Genomic DNA, 18,160 nt, shown 5'->3' on the forward strand with positions numbered 1-18,160 from the left:
TTCAGCACACAGAATATAGTCACCACTATGGCATACAGATTCCAGTGATGCAGAAGTTTATCATCTCCAGGAAGATATGTTTTGTTTTCCTGTTATGTGACCAAAAGAGTAAACTTGTTTTTAAAAAGTCCTTGTTAAGATTACACACATATTACTTTTAATGATGCTTAATGAATTCACATTTTTTTGTAAAACTGAGAGGTTGCTTTGGCTTTAAGCTTTTGTAGATTGCATTATTCAAAGGCAAAAAGTATTTAATTTCTTCATTTGGACTCTGATAAAACAGTCATGTTCCTTAGGGACATAAAATCCTAGATTATCTTTTATGAAATTGTCACAACTTTAGGGGGGAACCTCTTAAGGGCCACACAATGTGCAAATTTTAGCATCCAGCACTTACTTTATTCTGTGTCCTTACTAATAGATTCTTGAAGCCTTTGAGTTCCACCTTGTGGTGTTGTGCTGTGGCTATAAATACAAAGACAGATGGTTTGTAATCATGGATGATATAATTTACATTAAGTGCTTTCTAAGATTCTCTCCTAGGTTTTGGAGTTGAATGTATTGATGTGTAATGAAAGGATTCGAGATTATTGGCTAATAAAACTATTTGTACCTCTGGAAAGTGTGTAGTGGGGTATTTGTGTACAGATAGAGCTATGATACGTCTATATCTCTATGTACGTATAGATCTCTATATCCTGCAGTTATGTTGTTTCTTTTAGCTCAATTCTTAAGCTGCTGTCTGATCTTAAATGAGATCTTGAGAACTTCAGAATAACATTATAGAAGATATCTTTAGTTCAAAATATCGCCCTAGTTATATCCTTAGCTTGGAAACCCTGGCAATGTTTAGTCATGCACACATTCTTAGCATTTTAAAATTGTGTTTGAGGACTGTAACTTCAGAGGAGAATGTAACTTCCATGACTGCTATGTTGTACTTGTTAAACTCATTCCCATTCTTACTTTTGAACTATATCCATGATATTAAGTCAGTGTGACAGGTTTAGTAAGATAACATAATTAATCTATTCCTAATTAAATTTTGGGAGTTTTCCCTGATATTAAATAGACTATTTTGAATAGGTTCTTAAAAAGTTTTAAAATTGAGTACACACTGAACCCATGATTTATTCCTACTTTTTGAGTCAAAAATAAGTTGATATCTTGATTCAAAATAATAGATATATCTTTGAAATGATAGAGCTTAAAATTATTTTTATTATTATTCTCTTGTTTTCCAGGAAAAACTCCAGACATTGAAGTATTAACAAAATTAGAAAGCTAATTTTTAAAACATTTGTTTTCCTATTTTCAAAGTATGACTTATTTAGACATTTAAGTTTTTTTACATTGTGTATTTTACTGAAGAGCAAGTTAATGCCATCAGAATTGACATTTGATCGCTTAAGTAGAATTACTTTTATACATATAGATAGGTAGCTGCTGGTTAGCACTTGATGTGCTCTTGGAGTATTTATCTGGGTCCCTGTGGTTCTTCTTTCTCCTCCTTTGTGCTCCTTTTCTTTCAGTATGCTGTTCACATCACTCTCTTGGCTCCTGATGTTTTAGTTCCTTTAAATTGCTTTCTTTTTACTGCTTTTAAATGATTCTAGAATCTTTCTATAGCTCATCTTGTATTTGTGTGCCCTCTTGCTGTGTTTCTCAAGAAGTCTTCTGCATCATTAGAGAGAGTTAAAAGAATTATGTAATGATGGATTTAAGACATGTTAGACACTAAAGCATAAAACTCTGAAATATGATCATATTTTCACCTGTTTTTTTAATGTTGGAATATTGTGATGATAGGGTATGAAATTTAGAAAATTATGTTTTGGTAAAGGTTTAACTCTTGCCAGAACGAGAAAAAAATGTCAGATAGAGGTTTTCTGTTTGTTTTAAATGGAATGAAAAGCCAGGTTAATTGTTCATAAAAAGCTTAGAAATTCATAAATTTGTTGAATTAATACCACCCCTTGCCCCAAGTAGATTGGTAGAGAAATTGGTATTTAAAAATGTATCTGTCTGTCAAGCACTATTACAGTCATAGAATTTCTCAGTACTGTCTAGATGCTCGGGATATCTAGCATGATGGTTAAAAGCACAGATCCTGAGTAAAATGTTTGAATTTAAATCCTGGATTCCTCTCCTTACTAGTTTTGTGACCTTTGGCAAGGAACTCCCTGCCCCAGTTTCCTCATCTTTAAAATGGGTGTAATAATAATATATGTCTCATAGGTGTTTCTATATGAAATGATTAATAGGTATAAAGCATATCAGACAGTCCCTGACACATAGTAGATGTGATATAAGTAATTGCTATTACTATTATTTCTAACATGCAATCTCAAAAAAGGAACTTTAAAGAATAGTAGTATGCGAAACTAGTGTCTTTTGCTTGGCAGCCAACATTATGAAATTATAATAGATTCTTGGGTATTTTTTTTATCTAGAAAGTTTTCCAGGCAGTAATTTTTAGGTGACAACTTTGTTTAAAAGGCAGAGAAACTAGACAAGGGGATTCTGTCTTAAATACAGTTGATCTTTTGTAGCTTTGGGACCCTAATTCATAATGCAAGTCTACAGAAAAATAGTTTGCTCCCAACCCAAGAAATATATCATTCAACTTCTATGAGATTATAAAAACCACAAACAAGTTCTTCAGAGTGTATCTTCATATAAATGTTTAGAGTTTTACACATTTATGTTGATTCCTTTAAATCAACTCATGGAACTCATTTCAAGATCATTCAGCTGAGCTCCTAATGCAAAGTGCCTGGTGTATTTAAGTATATTGTGTTAAAAATGATGTGACTACTAATCAAATATGTCCATCTTTTAAAAACAAGAGAGGACTGCCTCCTGGTCTATTAGGTATTTTTATTGTTAAAGATGGAAATCCTAATGCAGTTAGTTGCTGTCTTCTAGGTCGTGTTTGGGCTTCTGAAACATAATATTGAAATTTCTGAATTTATTATCCTTAAAATAAAAAATAAGTAATATTTTCAAAGATGAACTTTCTTAACCTTCCCTGTCTTTTGATGGTTTTGTAATATTAGGTTGGTGCAGAAGTAATTGTGGTTTAAAAGGTTAAAAATAATTGCAAAAACTGCAATCACTTTTGCACAAACTTAATAGCTATTATCATGATCACAGCCTCATTCTGCCCGCTACAGGATGAAGGCCATACCTCGGTGCTGCCAAGCTTTGAGCATTGCTGTTCTGGGTCATGTGAGGTCACATTGGTTTTCCAAAGGCTATCAGCTCATCCTGTCATGTATATTGATGGCTGCCTTCACTGCATCTAGTATCCAGTGGTCTCCATTCTGTCATAAGTGTAATGTATCCTCCATCTTTTTCATACATCATCTATTGCTCTTTCTGTTCCTTCACATTTCTTATAACACTTTTCCCACTTTGACTGAGTCTCCTCTCTTCATAGATGTGTGTAATCTTCAGGAGGTTCTCCTCTTCTTCTCCTCTTGCTCCCAGGCAATTTGCATCCCAAAGCAAGCAAAACTTTATTTAGAACTTTTCTATAATTTTTCCATCTTTCTGTAGATACATATGTATACGTTTCACATTATAAACCATCTCATATAGGATCTTTTGTCTTTGTTTCTACCACTGCATTTTAGTACACGATCCATTTTATAGCAACTGATATTTTATAGGTGCTCACGAATTAATGGTTTAAAATTGGCTTGTTTAGAATCTAAGCCTTTGAAACGTAAGTCTTTTGCGTAAGTTTGTCTAAATTAGCTAATATTCTAAAATAAGAAAGTCCTAGGAGAGAAGTTCTCTTGTGATATTGGTCAGCTTCAGGATTTTTTTGTTTAAAACTCAATTTTGCTTATATAGACTCTGTTATTGCTACTAATTAATCAGAAGAGAAATATTAAATTTATTAGTCATTTGGTTTCTGTAGCTATTATAATATTCATTAGTGTATCAAAATAAATTCTGAGGAGTACATCTATTATTCCTTTGGTAGACCTGATGTTTAGTAGGACGCACTTAGAATTAGAGAGGATATTGCAAAGTATGTATATTTTGTAAAAATAATTTACCTTCAGATTCTGCTACTGTTTAAAAAAATGTTTTAGAAATTAGGAAAGGATTAAGAAAACTGTTTTGTTTGATTGGCTTTGGTATTTCCATCAAGTTTCTAGGTCAGGTGGAGTTTGAGTCTATATATGTCATTAAAGATTTTCAGGAGATGTAGCCAGGAAGCTGAAATACTGCACAATTTTCCAGTGTGTGGTATGGAACCTCACAATGTCTATTATACAGCTAATGGGAAGATGGGTGGACAATTGAGCCATATACATTATCTTTGAGTAAATTTGGGGGCTATAAACATTCATTAAGGTTTTAATAAAATTTATAAAAGTATATCTAAGAAATTTGAGGACTTTCCACCAAGGACTAAGACAGTGAATTGTTAACTATAAAATGACATCTATCCTCAAGTGACATACACTCAGGGAATAAAAAAAGTACTGATGTGTATTGCTTAATCTAAACCTCTTCAATGGTTTTGTTTTCTTTAAAGTTTTGTACTGTTTGGATTTAAATGCTAGGAGAAAAAACTTTAAGGTGTTTTTTCACCTTAGTTATTTATAAGAAAATAAGTATCTATTCTTACTAGACAACTTACTAAATAATAAGGACAATAACAATAATGAGGGTAATAGCGCTGATGTCTAATGAGAGATTAGGATGTGCAATGCCAAGCATCTAATAGGAAGTAACTCATTCATTTTTCACACCAGTGCTCTTAACTCTGGTAGTATTGTCCCTACTTTACAGATGTGGTGACTAAGACATGTAGAAACTAATTTGCCCAATGTTACATGGCTAGTAAATGGGAAAGCCAAAATTCAACTTCACTAGACTCTAGAATTAACTCTCTTCTGCTTATGGTCTGTGGGGCTGGTAATTAGTATCTTTCATGCATAGACGTTGGGTACTTAACCTGTTCCCTATAAAATGATTGGCTATTTATAAAACAAAAAGTTATTTTTATGAAGTTGTTGATCTTTCCTTAACCCAATAAGTAAAAAAAAAAAAAATTTTTTTTTGCTACCTTGGAGAGGCATTTTTTTTCTGTTTGTCTTCAGACTTTACAGAACTATTCTTATCCAAAAAATTATTTTTTTTATTTTAACAATTTTTATTAGTTTCAGGTGCATAAAACAATGTAATAGTTAGACATTTATCATTTATATCCCTCACACAGTGACACCCCCCTTCCCCCACTACCCCTCGGACATCGCACAAAAAACTATTCTTAAGCCAACGTCTTTTCCTAAAAAAAATGTCTTCAAAAGTTTTCATAAGTACATCTCTCTGTTTCACTGTGTCATATAGCTAAATATGAACTTCACTGCACTTTTTTTCTTCTGGAAAGTTATAGTGGTGTGGAAGGTAATTTTGACAAATCTAATTAGCCATATCACATTTCCTTGAAGTCATATATGCACCAGTTTTATCTAGCTTTCTTTGTTTTATGAATGAAAATTACTTAAATAAAAACATTTTGGTTTTTATCATTTACTCTTGCAGAAATGAATGCGCACATGAGAATGCATATTTCCAGTCCATCCAATTATCAAGTAGTCATAAAATTAAAATGTAAACTTTTAAAAATAAACTTTTTATATTTGGAATAATTTTAGATTTAAAGAACCACTGCAAAGATAGCACAGAGAGTTTTCATATACCCTTCACCAAACTATAATAAGCCTTTTCTACTTAAGAATAGTTGGGGAAATCTTATGTGCTGCTCAACTAATAATGTACCCGACAGGATTCAAAACAGTCAAATGAACTTAAGGCTTTCAAATGTAAAATGATATATACTTAGATAAGTTGATTGTGTTTTTCTCTGTTCTTGATATTCTGTAGCTTTACAAAATATAGACAACTGGACTGAATTTCCTTTGACCTTCAGCATACCGTTAGATAAATTATTGTTTAAAAAATCAGCCTGCTCTTTGACATACACATATAGAGAAAGATTCAGTTACTTGAAATTTATCAAGGATTGAATGACTGTTATATTTATAAAAGTTAAAATTATTTTTTTCTTCCTCAAAACTCCTAAGTATATACACTTTCTTTCATTGAAAATCCAATATGGAAGACAGGTAGTGCATATTTTAGCTATGGAAGACTGTATACTCTTGAAGTTTATTTTCATGCACATATAAAAAAATATAAACGGTTTCATGTCATTTCCATGAGCATATATTTGGAGGTTAGCATTCCTACATCAACTTTATTATTATACTGTAATCTGTTTTTCTCACACTTTTAAAATTTGACAAGCTTAATAAGCATAGCATTTCATTTAAAGTGGGCACTTCATTTTCCTTTTTGGAAAGCATGTACTAATTTTATTTGGTCAACTGGATATCCATTCTAATGATTCTTTCTTGCTTCCACCCATGTCAAATCCATATGATCTAATTTGTGTGAAAATTTTTTAGGCTAAAGTATATTTTTAAGAAGTAATGAAATGTGAGAACTGGTTAGCTACATAGTAAGTCTCACTATTGAAAGGTAGTAGAATTAGAGCTATGTGAAAATTGTATTACCCTAACATTTGATGTTTTAAAATACCAGTTTGACTCTGGAAAGGAAAACTACCAATTTATTTTCTTTAAATAAAATATACCCATTGTGATCCATGTGGGGGACAGGGTTCCCAAACATCATATAGTATAATTAAATCGTTAAAATTGCTTCAAGCTTTGATCATACAAGGCATTTAGACCAATGACCTGTTTTCCTTGAGTTCTGATGACTGGTCTTGCTATTTTTATTTTCTAGAAGTAAAATGCTTAGCCTTTTAAAATTGTGTTTTTGTAAAGAAGCCAAGAGAATGGACATAGTTTAATTCTATTTGGTGTAATAATGACATAACAGTGCTTATGTGCTTTCCTCCTCTCTCCACTGCTTTTTATCCTTTTCATAGATGCACATCGGGAATTCCTTCACAGGCCTGCTTCTGGATATGTGCCAGAGGAGATCTGGAAGAAAGCTGGTAAGAATTGTTTAAAAACATGAGTTTAGTTTTCTGGCAGCTGTTTGCAGTTGTTAAATGCAGTGATGTGAAGAATGACAGGAAAGGACTTTACTGCTAACAACAACAACAAAACAACTCCCCGCCCCCCAAAAAAACAAATGTAAAAATCCTGATTAATATTCTTAAACTGGGCTTAATTAGAACATAAAATAGTTTTTATTTTAATAGCATCTGCCAGTGCTACTGTAATTGAAAAGATGGCAATATTTCCATCATAAACTCCTATGTTTCAGGGATAATAATAGTTTCATTGCATGTAATTTTTCCTTCGTGAAAAAACACACCGGTGTTTTATAAATTAAATTGCATACTGTAGCCTTTTCCTCTGAATTTTTAAATTAAAAAAAAATCACATCAAATCTAATTGACTTGTTGAGGCACTCAGAAATTTTATGGTTACAATGAATATTTAAAATTCATCTTCTGAGCTAATTAATATTCAATGATCAGAGCTAAATTACTAAGTTAAATGATAAAGCTGCTAAACTTCTATTTTTCTTTTCCATGTACACTGTTTGATTTTCATTAAGAGATATTTATCTACGTTTTGAAGTAGATTTAAAGTTCCTGATGACTCATTGATTTATTGGGCTTAAAGAAGTTCAGATCTGGCTGAACATTGGTGGAACACCAGCACTATAGAAGTTGAGTAAAAACCTTATAAAAACCAACTCAGGAGATAAAGCATAAACATGTTTCAAGAATTAAAGATGACATGATAAATATATACTGTGGCTTTGAGCTGCTGTAACTCCAACTGTTAAAATAGTTTTATTGAGCTGAGAAACTGAAAAATGCTATTTCTGCAAGTCATCAGATGGGTGTAAGACAAGGAACCATAATCAAGGAGCAAGAATCAAGGGAAAAGGTTTTTTTCTACAAAAGATTTCTACAAAAGGTTTTGATTTGACCCAGCTATGTCTGTAGTTCCATGCAACGTGCTGACTCTTTGGCCACTTGACTCTTTTTTTTTTTCCCCTTTCTTCCTCCTCTACCCCTCCACCCCCGCCCACTCCAGTTCAAGCAGTTGTTTCTCAGTCTAGTTGTGTAGGACACAGCTCCATGGCCCATGCTAGTATTATGAGTCTTGTACTCCCCTCGCTGAGGCAGCCAGTCACCAGTTGTCCATTGGCCGTTCACAGCAGCTCATGGCAGCTCTCGCCAGCCGGCTATGATGGCCAGCCAGTCAAGCAGCCCATGGCAGCAAATGGCAGCTCACGCCAACCTCCGGCTACTCATGGCAGCCCAGCTCCAGGGAGAGCTGTTGTTCACAATCTTAGTTGTAGAGGGAGCAGCTCACTGTCCCACATGGGAATCGAACTGGTGACTTCGGTGTTAGGAGCATGGCGCTCCAACCACCTGAGCCACCGGGCCAACCACCACTTGACTCTTATCCAAGTGTTTTTATAGATTTTTCTAATACCTGTTTTTGTAAAAGCAATAGGAGTTTTAAAATCTGATAGTATTCTAGGCTTAGTAACTTAGACTGAGAACCAGAAAGCTCTCTTTCATGTCCAATATGCAAATCAAATAGATCCGTTCAGCGTAAAGGTCAAAGATTAAATATATCTGTTGCTCAGCTGCATAATCTTACCAGATTTACAGCATCACTTCTAAGATTTTCTGTGTAGATAATAGTCATGGGATACTCCTAAGCTGTTAAAATATACTGGGTGCCACTTATCTAGAAAAAGAATTGCTACATCTTACTTCTGACCATTTTTCTCCTTCATTTTTAAGGTGTCAGTGCAATTTATTCCAATAAGAGGTAAAAGAATTCCCATTTTGGACAGTAGAAGGATGACTTTTTATATTGAGGGAGAGTTTTTTTCTGCTTTTCCCTTATTTATCCCAAGTTAAATCCGTGATAGTTCATAAAGAAAAATTGACAGTATTGTATAATCCAAATTCCTTTTGCGCTATTATCTGCTCAATTTTTTGTTTGACTGCTATAAAATGAGAGTAGGTTCTTCTAACTGTACCACCTTAGTTGGAAAGGCAACTTGAATAACTGCACAAATGAAGACTTACCATAAGTGGTAAGCAATTGGAAGCAGATTCAAAACTGCACTATGTATTTTCCACTTAATCATTTTTTTTTAATGTGGTATGTTGTAATCTACTGAATCCACTATTTTTTTTTTTTTTCACTAGCTGTTTTGTGGATTTCTATAACCAATTCTGGATGCCCTTTACATTGTGGGTACTTCAAGAGTAGAAAAGGATCAATATTTGTTTTTATTGGGTCCAGGCATTCTCTAAGAAGAATTAAACTTTATTAAGTAAATGTTTGGAATATTTTTTAGATGTGCCTATCATGTATATTATTAGGTATACAACCTAAAATGTGACTTGGTCATGGTGTTGATTAAATTTGTATTTTTCTCATAGTGATATCCCTAATCTACTACATACGTAGGAACAGTTTGGGAATAGTTTTCTATGGATGGATGGATGCTAAATTTTAAGGAGTATATTAAATCCCCAAAGTACGGTGACAGTTTCATCTGGAAATCTCGAACAACTGCTTATAATATTTGTCTTCATAGGTTTCTTAAAAAGCTTTCTAGTGTTAGCAGTGTCAAGGCATCCAACACAATGAAAACAAGGGCAGAATGTGATATCAGCACTCAGCTTATTATAATTTGAAAGCTTTTCCAAGATTCTAAAGATTGTTGTGGACAAATCTTTTTAAGAAAGAAATCCTACAACATGTGTCTTTACAATGAAAATATTAGATGTTATCTTTGTGGTGAAAGATAAGTAAAGAAAAAAGATTAAGCATTTGAAAAACACCAGGGTAGAGCTCTCAAAAGGCAAAGTGGTATATAATCAGTGCATCGTTTTTCACAGAGAATTAAAATTACAAAAGAATGTATCCTGTGCTTGAAAGTACATCATATAATATTTTGCACCATTTTATTTTGAAATGATTTCAAACTTGTAGAAAAGTTGCAAAAAACAGTATAAAAAATTCTATTCCTTTCACTCAGTTTTCCCTATTTTACCGTATTTGCTTTAATATCCTCTCTTTTCCTCTCTCCTTCTCTTCTTTGTTTTGCATCATATTTTCCCCAAAACATTTTAGTGTGTATTTCCTAAGAATAAGTACATTCTCTGAATATAACCACAGTATAGTTACCAAAATGAGGACATTAACATTGCTACAATGCTATTATTTAATCTATAGACTTTATTCACATTATTCATGTTGCCTAATAATACCATATAATAATATAACAGTATACATTTTAAAATATTTGGAATCTCAATAAATGTTGAAGGACAAATCAGTTTTCCCTTCAAAGTAATATTTTTAAAAGCAACAGCAGTGGTAACAAAATGCACACTGAAGTTATTAAAGGTCTTTATATAATTGGTAAAACTCTAACGTAAAGATAGATTTTAAATTGCAACTGAATGTTTTCTTCATTGTACTTCTTTTTCAAATGATCAATGTTTGCAGTTGGTAACAAATATTCAAGCACCTTGCAAATATCCTACCGATTGTTTTTGCTGATCTGTATATGCCTGTGGGATTAGAATAGGAATGCATAATTTAAATATAAATTGCCTGATTTGCATATACAATTAGTCAAGCTACAGCTTTGATGATAAGCAAAAATTATTCTCCTGTATTGTCACTTAGATAGAATTTTAATTCACCTTGAATATTCAAACTAAATTAGACCTTGGCTGTTAGAAAGGCAGTACTCCCCTAGTGTCCCAACCTGTTCGTGAGAGGGTGATAAAGGTGTCTTTTCACCTCCTCGTGAAGAAGGTGCTTCAAGTTCTGAGCAATACACTATTTCTATCCAGAGTTTAAATGCATATCTTAAAGCAACCAACAAAGTCTTAACATATTTTAGTTAATATTTCCAGTCTGGCTCTTTCACTTGTATTTTAGGTTACCATATGTTGCCGTGTATATGTGCTCCTGTGTATAATGCATACCCATGTTTCTGGCCCAAACTTTCGGGGAAAAAAATCCTTTGTTTTAATTTTTTTAATTCAAATTTTTATTTGTTTACATTTAGGTACTTGGTTTTTTGTATTGTAAAGGAATTTTGACATTTGTTTTTTAACATTATGATACAAGAAATTTTATATAACAAATATTACAAAACATAAGAACAGATACAAGGTACAAGAAATTTTATGTACCGGTAACAAATTTATGACATTTATGCATCATAGAAGGCCAAGAACTCTTCATGTTGCAAGTTCGTCATAAGTTCAACAAAACCGATTATCATATTCCATATTTTACATATGGATATCGTTATTGATTTCTAGAGTTACACTTTTAACTCATAAGTATAAATAAAAGAATTAAAAACATTTGTTTAGATATGGAATTGGTACTACCCATGTATAACGTGCATCCTTATTTTTCCCTCACAAATTTGGGCAAAATAGTGCACATTATACACAGTAAAATATGGTATAACACCTCTCAGTAATTGCAAATGAATGAACTTAAGAAATAATACTGCTAAAGTGATGGAGGCTCCAAAAGTCATGACAGTTAGTTACTAATGGATTCTCAAGCCATAGACTGTAGATGTGTGAAATAAACCATGGAAATTTAAGTAGCCATATGAGTATTTGCATCTCTTACATTTTTAATCTACAGTAAAACATTTTTATTAGGAATCTATGTTTTTAATTAACAGAACATTTAATTAAGGTGTTTTTAAGTGGGTGAAACAATTAGGTGCAAACACTTGAATGAAACATGTCATAATTAGTTTGAATAGAGTGTTAATTGGTATTAGGTTTGCCAAGTTAATAACTACTGCTTATTAAATATTCAATTAATCATTGTCATTTTGCTTTGAATAAAAATGAAATTTAGATAAACTAATGCAGGGGGAGGATATTTTCCCTTGTTAATTAAAACAATTATTTTTTAATGGAAATTACTTGTTTTAGTTGTCAATCTTATGTTGTATATTAGTCAAATCTTTGCACCCTTTCCACAGCCAAAAATAAAGACCTAATTTGACACTTTGCAGGTTTGTAGTCAGGTCTGATTGTTTTGGCCTGTGGTAAGATTCAACTGTTTTTGTCCAGTGCAACAGTTGGTTATGGGAAACTGTACATATTTGATTAAGTAGATGGACAACAGCTTAAAATTTGGAAATGAGAAAATGAGTTTTAAAAATCCTGTCATTTAGTCTATAAATGCAATATCCACATTACTCAGGAAATGATTTAAGAAAAAGAAAAGCTGAATCATCTGTCTGTTTCATCATCGATTTTCTTTAAAAGGTCTGCATTAACTTAATTGTTATATATGATTTAACTTTTCACTATTGTGCTGTTTTTTATCAGTAAAATAATTGCACTTATATATGTTTATGTGTAAAATGTATTCCCTTCCTCTCTTTTTTTTTGGTTTGAAAGCTTTACCCATGAATTTCCTATATTCATATTAACCTATAGTATTGTGGCAAATGACCTTCTTTATGTGTCTGAATTATCCAGACAGGTTTCAGGTGGTTGCTTTTGTCCTTTAATTACGTAGCCTTGCCTCACGATCCTTTCTGGAGGTACTAGTTGTGGTAGAAAAGTTGTAATGGGATAGTAGTTTAAAAAATATTCCCAGAAGTGCATGTTAAAAAGTTCCACCCTTTCCTAAATGACTTTTAGAAATCTGCTGTTTTTCAGACAGCCAGAACCGCCCAAAAATTGGGATGGGAGTCATGCCTGTTCAATAGAATTCTCTTTAACAGCGGTCAGTATCCAAGGTCCTGCGCTAACAGAGAAATGTTCTCTTGTTCGATTTGATCTGCCTGGCATGCAGAGGAGGCTGTTAATGAGGTGAAGCGCCAGGCGATGACTGAGCTGCAAAAGGCCGTGTCCGAAGCTGAGCGGAAAGCCCACGACATGATTACGACAGAGCGTGCAAAGATGGAGCGCACAGTCGCAGAGGCTAAGCGGCAGGCGGCAGAGGACGCGCTCGCTGTCATCAATCAACAGGAGGATTCCAGCGAGGTGAGGCACTGGTGGGAGCATCCAAGGGAAGAAGATGCTTTCCACTAGTTAGAGTGCTTGTTTTTGATCCAGGAGATCACACACACACAAAAAGAGGATACTGGATTTAGATAAACAAATCTATGGGGGAAAGTTAGAATAATCTGGGGAGTCCTGGTACTTGTGGAATTGATCAAAAGCTGATCAGATTTTGTCTTTATTAACGACCTAAAAGAACAACTCTGCCAAAAAAGTTTTTTTATTTGGGGGTAATGGATTAAAGTGAAATTCTTATAACTTCCTAGCACTATGTAGACTCAAAACTCAGCTGTGTGTGGTTTCCTTCTAATAGAACGGATTTAATAGAGATACCCTGTGTAAGCTGTGCTCTCCAAAAACATTGCATGACTGGAATCAAAGTCATTTCCTTAATTATCGGTCCTAAAGTCCAATGTTAAAACAATGTTTGCATCAATTAAACATTTCTAAGAGATTTTCTGCTAGTTTGTTTTTCCACATTATTTGTAATAACCAGTATTATGATTATTTCATAATATAACATCACTGCCAGAGTCAGTATTATTCAGTATCATTCCAGTATATTAACACACACACACACACACACACACACACACACACACACACACACACACACACACACCCTGAATGGCTCAAAGATCTGGGAAGTAACAAACAATATCTCAAACAATATCTAACAGGATGATTTTTAAAACAGAGTCTAAGTCAGAGCATATATAAGTCAGATCAACATGGTGCTGCTCCGCATTAATTCAGAACCACAATCCCCAACCCCAAAATAATTTTACATAAAGAACTACAATTAGGTGAACTAGCAAAACCATGAACTGATAAATCAATGGTCTACTACAATACATATCTATAATTTGTGAGGGAGAGTAAGAATTTAATTTGTACCAAGCTTCTCTGTAGATGAAAGACCCTGTGAAAATCACCATGCCCAGAGTTTCTACTTAATGTGTAGCAGATGAATATTAAGAGGACAAAAGAAATTGATTTTCAACATTTGAAAGTTTCTCAGGAACAAAGGGAAGCTTACACTTTAACTGCTGACTTTTCCATTGTTGAATTAAACTAGACATAAATTCAATTTTATTGGTATCTTGTGGCTAAGATATGTAAGGACTTTGTGCTTTAAAAAATTATTAGTATCTTTTGGAGAGAACTTGCTCTGCTCTATTCAAGTTAGTAATACCATGAGGCACAGTTGTTGCCACCATTAAAACATTATCACTTTAACATGAATATTTTAGGGCTGTTATTTATGTTAAGAGTATTTTGTAGGTTGCTAAATTTTGAAGATAAACATCTAATAAAAAATTGAGAATTAAGTATTTGTATTTGTCCAATAACATGCTCTAATTCCTTCACTATCTATAAGCTTTTTATCTTTATTCATAAAACCTATCCAGGATTGCATAATCTTGACCCTAGTATTCAGCATTATAAAAATATGGTGTATCAAACAGCAATGTCAACGAAGAAACATCCAGCCTAAGAGAAAGCTTATAAGAGTGTATTTGAGCCAAACTGACAACAATTGCTGGGAAGCAAACTCGCAACCGATTGAGAAAATGCTCCAGAAAATGGCAGTTTTGCAACTTATTTTATACATTAGAATCAAAGGAGGAGGGTTACATGAAATCCATTGGTGGTAGATTAAGGGGGTGGGAGAAAGTAAAGGAGGGGGATCTTTGGGATTGGATAAAAAGTAAATTGGAGAGACAAGTATATCGTCTACATTGGTAGGTACAAGACAGTTAATAGTTAACATAAAGATGGCAATCAGGGGACAAGAACAACAATGATGGATTCTGTAGTTTCCTGCTGTGGTGCTGTGGGTCATGCCCTGGGGGTCCGGGAAAAGGGATTTCTCTGACATTCCAAGGGTATGTTATCTTAGATGCAAAAATGACAACAGACAGGCTCACTTAAGGTAAATATTGACCTTTGTCAAGGAAGCTACAGGCCAAAGATGTGACTACCAGCCACATTTTAGTTAGGAATTTTTATGTTCTGACTATCCTATGTGGTTACTTTCAGTCTCTGAGTTTGTAGGGCCTGCCATGCAGGCCTCACCTGAGCTTGTCAGGTTTAGTATGTGGCCCCTTTTTCATCCACAGTAGCTATGGTAAGTGGTAGAGAGAATGAAAAAACCTAGGTATAACTGATCTTCCATAGTAATTTGTTTTGTTTTCTTTCTTTTTGGCTCTCTTGGGAAACTGATCTTTAATTTAGCATTACCCTTGTCTTTCACTGACAGTTTCACAAGGATTTTAAAGTAGACTATGCTAGGAGAAAAGGTGTGGAATTCAAAGGGCCCAATTTAATTCCTGGTTCCATCTCACAATTCTATGATTTTGAGAAAATCACTACGCCTCTAAAAGCTTTGGTCTTTCTCATGATGTGCAGATGAGTGAAATTGTCTTATACAATGGCGAGAACCTCGAGACATGATAATTTTAGCCATGAGGAAACATCTGGCTAGGGTTACACAGCTAAGAAATGGCAGAGTCTAAACTGAAATTCACAGCATGCTGTCAGTCTTCACATTGTTCCATAACAATGAAAGAAGGATCTTTTCATAAGGATCGTTGTGGTAATTTGGGGATGCAGATAAAGAACGGCAATTTAGGTCTGGTTTCCAACTTCTTTTTAAACTGCAAGGCCACTTTTTAAGACTTGGGGTGGCGGGCTCAATCTCTCAAAGGATTAAGCCTCTTTTCTTCAAAAGTAGTGTAGATATTTTCCTGAGAAAGAACAAACGATGGAAGAGAGATTTCATTTGAATGAAGCTGAGACTCCTCCAGTCTTGCACATAAGTACACCCACAAATTAATGTCACTAGTTTTCCCAAGGACTGACAATATCCCAGAACAATCTATGTGCCTAGTGGTAGGTTTAGTTCAGCTATACCTTTTGTGCAATCGTTAGCTTGAATTTTGTAGGTGAATACTTTTTCCCCCTCAGAATTTTTTTATTTTTCATTTAAGACTGAGGACACAACTTTGAACCCAACATGTTATAATATTTTCCTACAAACTATTCTTTCTTCACATTCAGGAATGTGTACCTTTTAATAGAAATGATCTAATAAAAGCCAACTTAGCAGCGATGCTTGCAAATTACCTCAAGTCTAGAAAGCTCGCTGAGCCCCTCTCAGAAAGAGGCAGAACAGCTCTGGCTTCCTTAGGCTAGAATAGAGCTTCCTCTTCCAGCCTTCAACCATGGTTGTCCCTATTAGGTAAGGCCTACAGGACCCAGGTGATCTACAGAGAAGACAGTATAGGTACTTCTCAGAATTCTCTTCTGTTTTTATATTCAGAAGATTTTCTTGAATTTTAACCATTCAGCCCCAAATAAGACGCACATAGCATTGTAATTCCGAAATTTTATGAATTGTTTGTTTTTTTCTTAGAAAAAAAAATAAAAGGTCTGGCCATCATAGTAACAGGTTGGGAAAAAAATCCTCCCATTAAATGTAGGATACATTGATTTTAAAACTGTATCCAGAAACCTATGTAATTTTACTAACCATTGTCACCCCAATAAATTCTAATTAAAAACAAAAACAAAAAAAAACTATATCCAGAAATTTAAAAATCATGTTTGTGACCTTTCCAGAGCAGTTTATTATTTGATTCATGTAACTCTACTGACATTCGTTCATTCATTTATTCTTTAAATAACAAATTCTTGAACTTTTATTCTATGTTGGGCCAGTGCTAGGCACTGAAGGTACAGTGGGCCCCGCCTTCATGTTGACTAAAATTCATCAGAGGAGTCAAATCGCTAAATTATAAGTCTTAATAGAGTTTAGTGTGGAGGATTCTGGGGAAAAAAAACAGTTTTGTTTCATCTCATATGTAAAGATAATCAGGAACTGGTCAGCAGCTGCCCTCCACTCCACACATACCCCCACCCTTGCTTCCTTGGCAGAGGGTATGTCAGTGCCCCCATGCCAGGAAGATGGGAAGAGAAGGTTTGCTAGGCTTTGAAAGCAGAATGGCTATGTGGTTGTTGAGTGTTTTGGAAGATCACTCAGGCTGCAGTGTGGAGAAAGATTAGAGGAAAACAAAAGGAGGGACGTGTCTGTTTCAGGAGATAGATGAGGAGGAAGATGGTAGGTATGAAGTGGCACTGGGGGTGGAAAACATTGGATTTACTGACTGGATGGCCATGAGATAAAATGGGCAGGATTTGATGATCAGTTAGCTGTCAAGGAAGAAGAGGGAGCTCTGGTTTTTCAGTGAACGTATAGTGTTTGGGGTATACCCCATCTGGTGATCTTGACCAACTTTCAGAAACTAATTGGCTTTGATCTACCCAAAGTATGTATGTACGTAGTGAAGGTGTAACCTTCCTTCATTTTTTGTATGTAAACAACATGAGTTAAAACATTTAAAGGAGCTCAAATCAATTATTTAATCCAACTACACAAGTCTCTGTGGACTGGAAAGGGCGAATAGAGCAGAAAGGCTTAACTAGTTCATGCTGTCTAATGTGAATGTTAGGATAGCACATTGTAATATATAAAGGTAGAGTGCAAGGTGATCATGCATCCCAGTTTGAGTGAATGGTTTTTCAGTGGATATACAGTGATTGAGGTATACCATCAGGTTATCTTGACTAACTTTCAGAAACTTACTGGCTTTGATCTGCCTAAAGTTACCCCTGTTGTCCCCATGTAAGTATGAAAAAACTCCCCTTCATTCTCAGGTGTCCAGGTTTGGATGATTAATTATATGGTCATACCACTTAAAGGCCATGTTCAGCCGATTAGATGATCATCTTTTGCTAGCAAAGCTCAGAGACAGATGGGTGTGGCAGAAAGAATCCAGGAGGAACCAGATCTTAATTCTGGCTCCAGCTTAGTCACCACATCGGGGGTCCCTTGGGTGATTCATTTCACTCCTGTCAGCCTCCATTTCTTCCTAAGGACTGAGATGTTATTTGCTTACCTCACAGGGTTGTCTAGGATTTTTTTTCTTTTTACATCGACATTTTAATTTAACATGTTTTGAGAAACACAAGGCATCATTGTCT

General features: G+C 34.4%; 1 protein-coding gene across 8 annotated transcripts in view; it reads left to right on the plus strand.

Moving 5' to 3' along the window:
- The window catches only part of RUNX1T1 (RUNX1 partner transcriptional co-repressor 1), a 183,518-nt gene that overhangs the window by 146,712 nt on the left and 18,646 nt on the right, over positions 1-18,160 (plus strand). For all 8 annotated transcript variants that reach the window (XM_074316318.2, XM_019718441.3, XM_019718440.3 and 5 more), the window contains 2 exons: positions 6,986-7,054; positions 12,906-13,096. In XM_074316318.2, the coding sequence (XP_074172419.1) occupies positions 6,986-7,054; positions 12,906-13,096 (260 nt within the window). The remainder of the gene's footprint in view (positions 1-6,985; positions 7,055-12,905; positions 13,097-18,160) is intronic.

Source organism: Rhinolophus sinicus, chromosome 6 (genome assembly GCF_057876585.1).
Source record: "Rhinolophus sinicus isolate RSI-liver-muscle chromosome 6, RSI-T2T, whole genome shotgun sequence".
NCBI classification, from domain to species: Eukaryota; Metazoa; Chordata; class Mammalia; order Chiroptera; family Rhinolophidae; genus Rhinolophus; species Rhinolophus sinicus.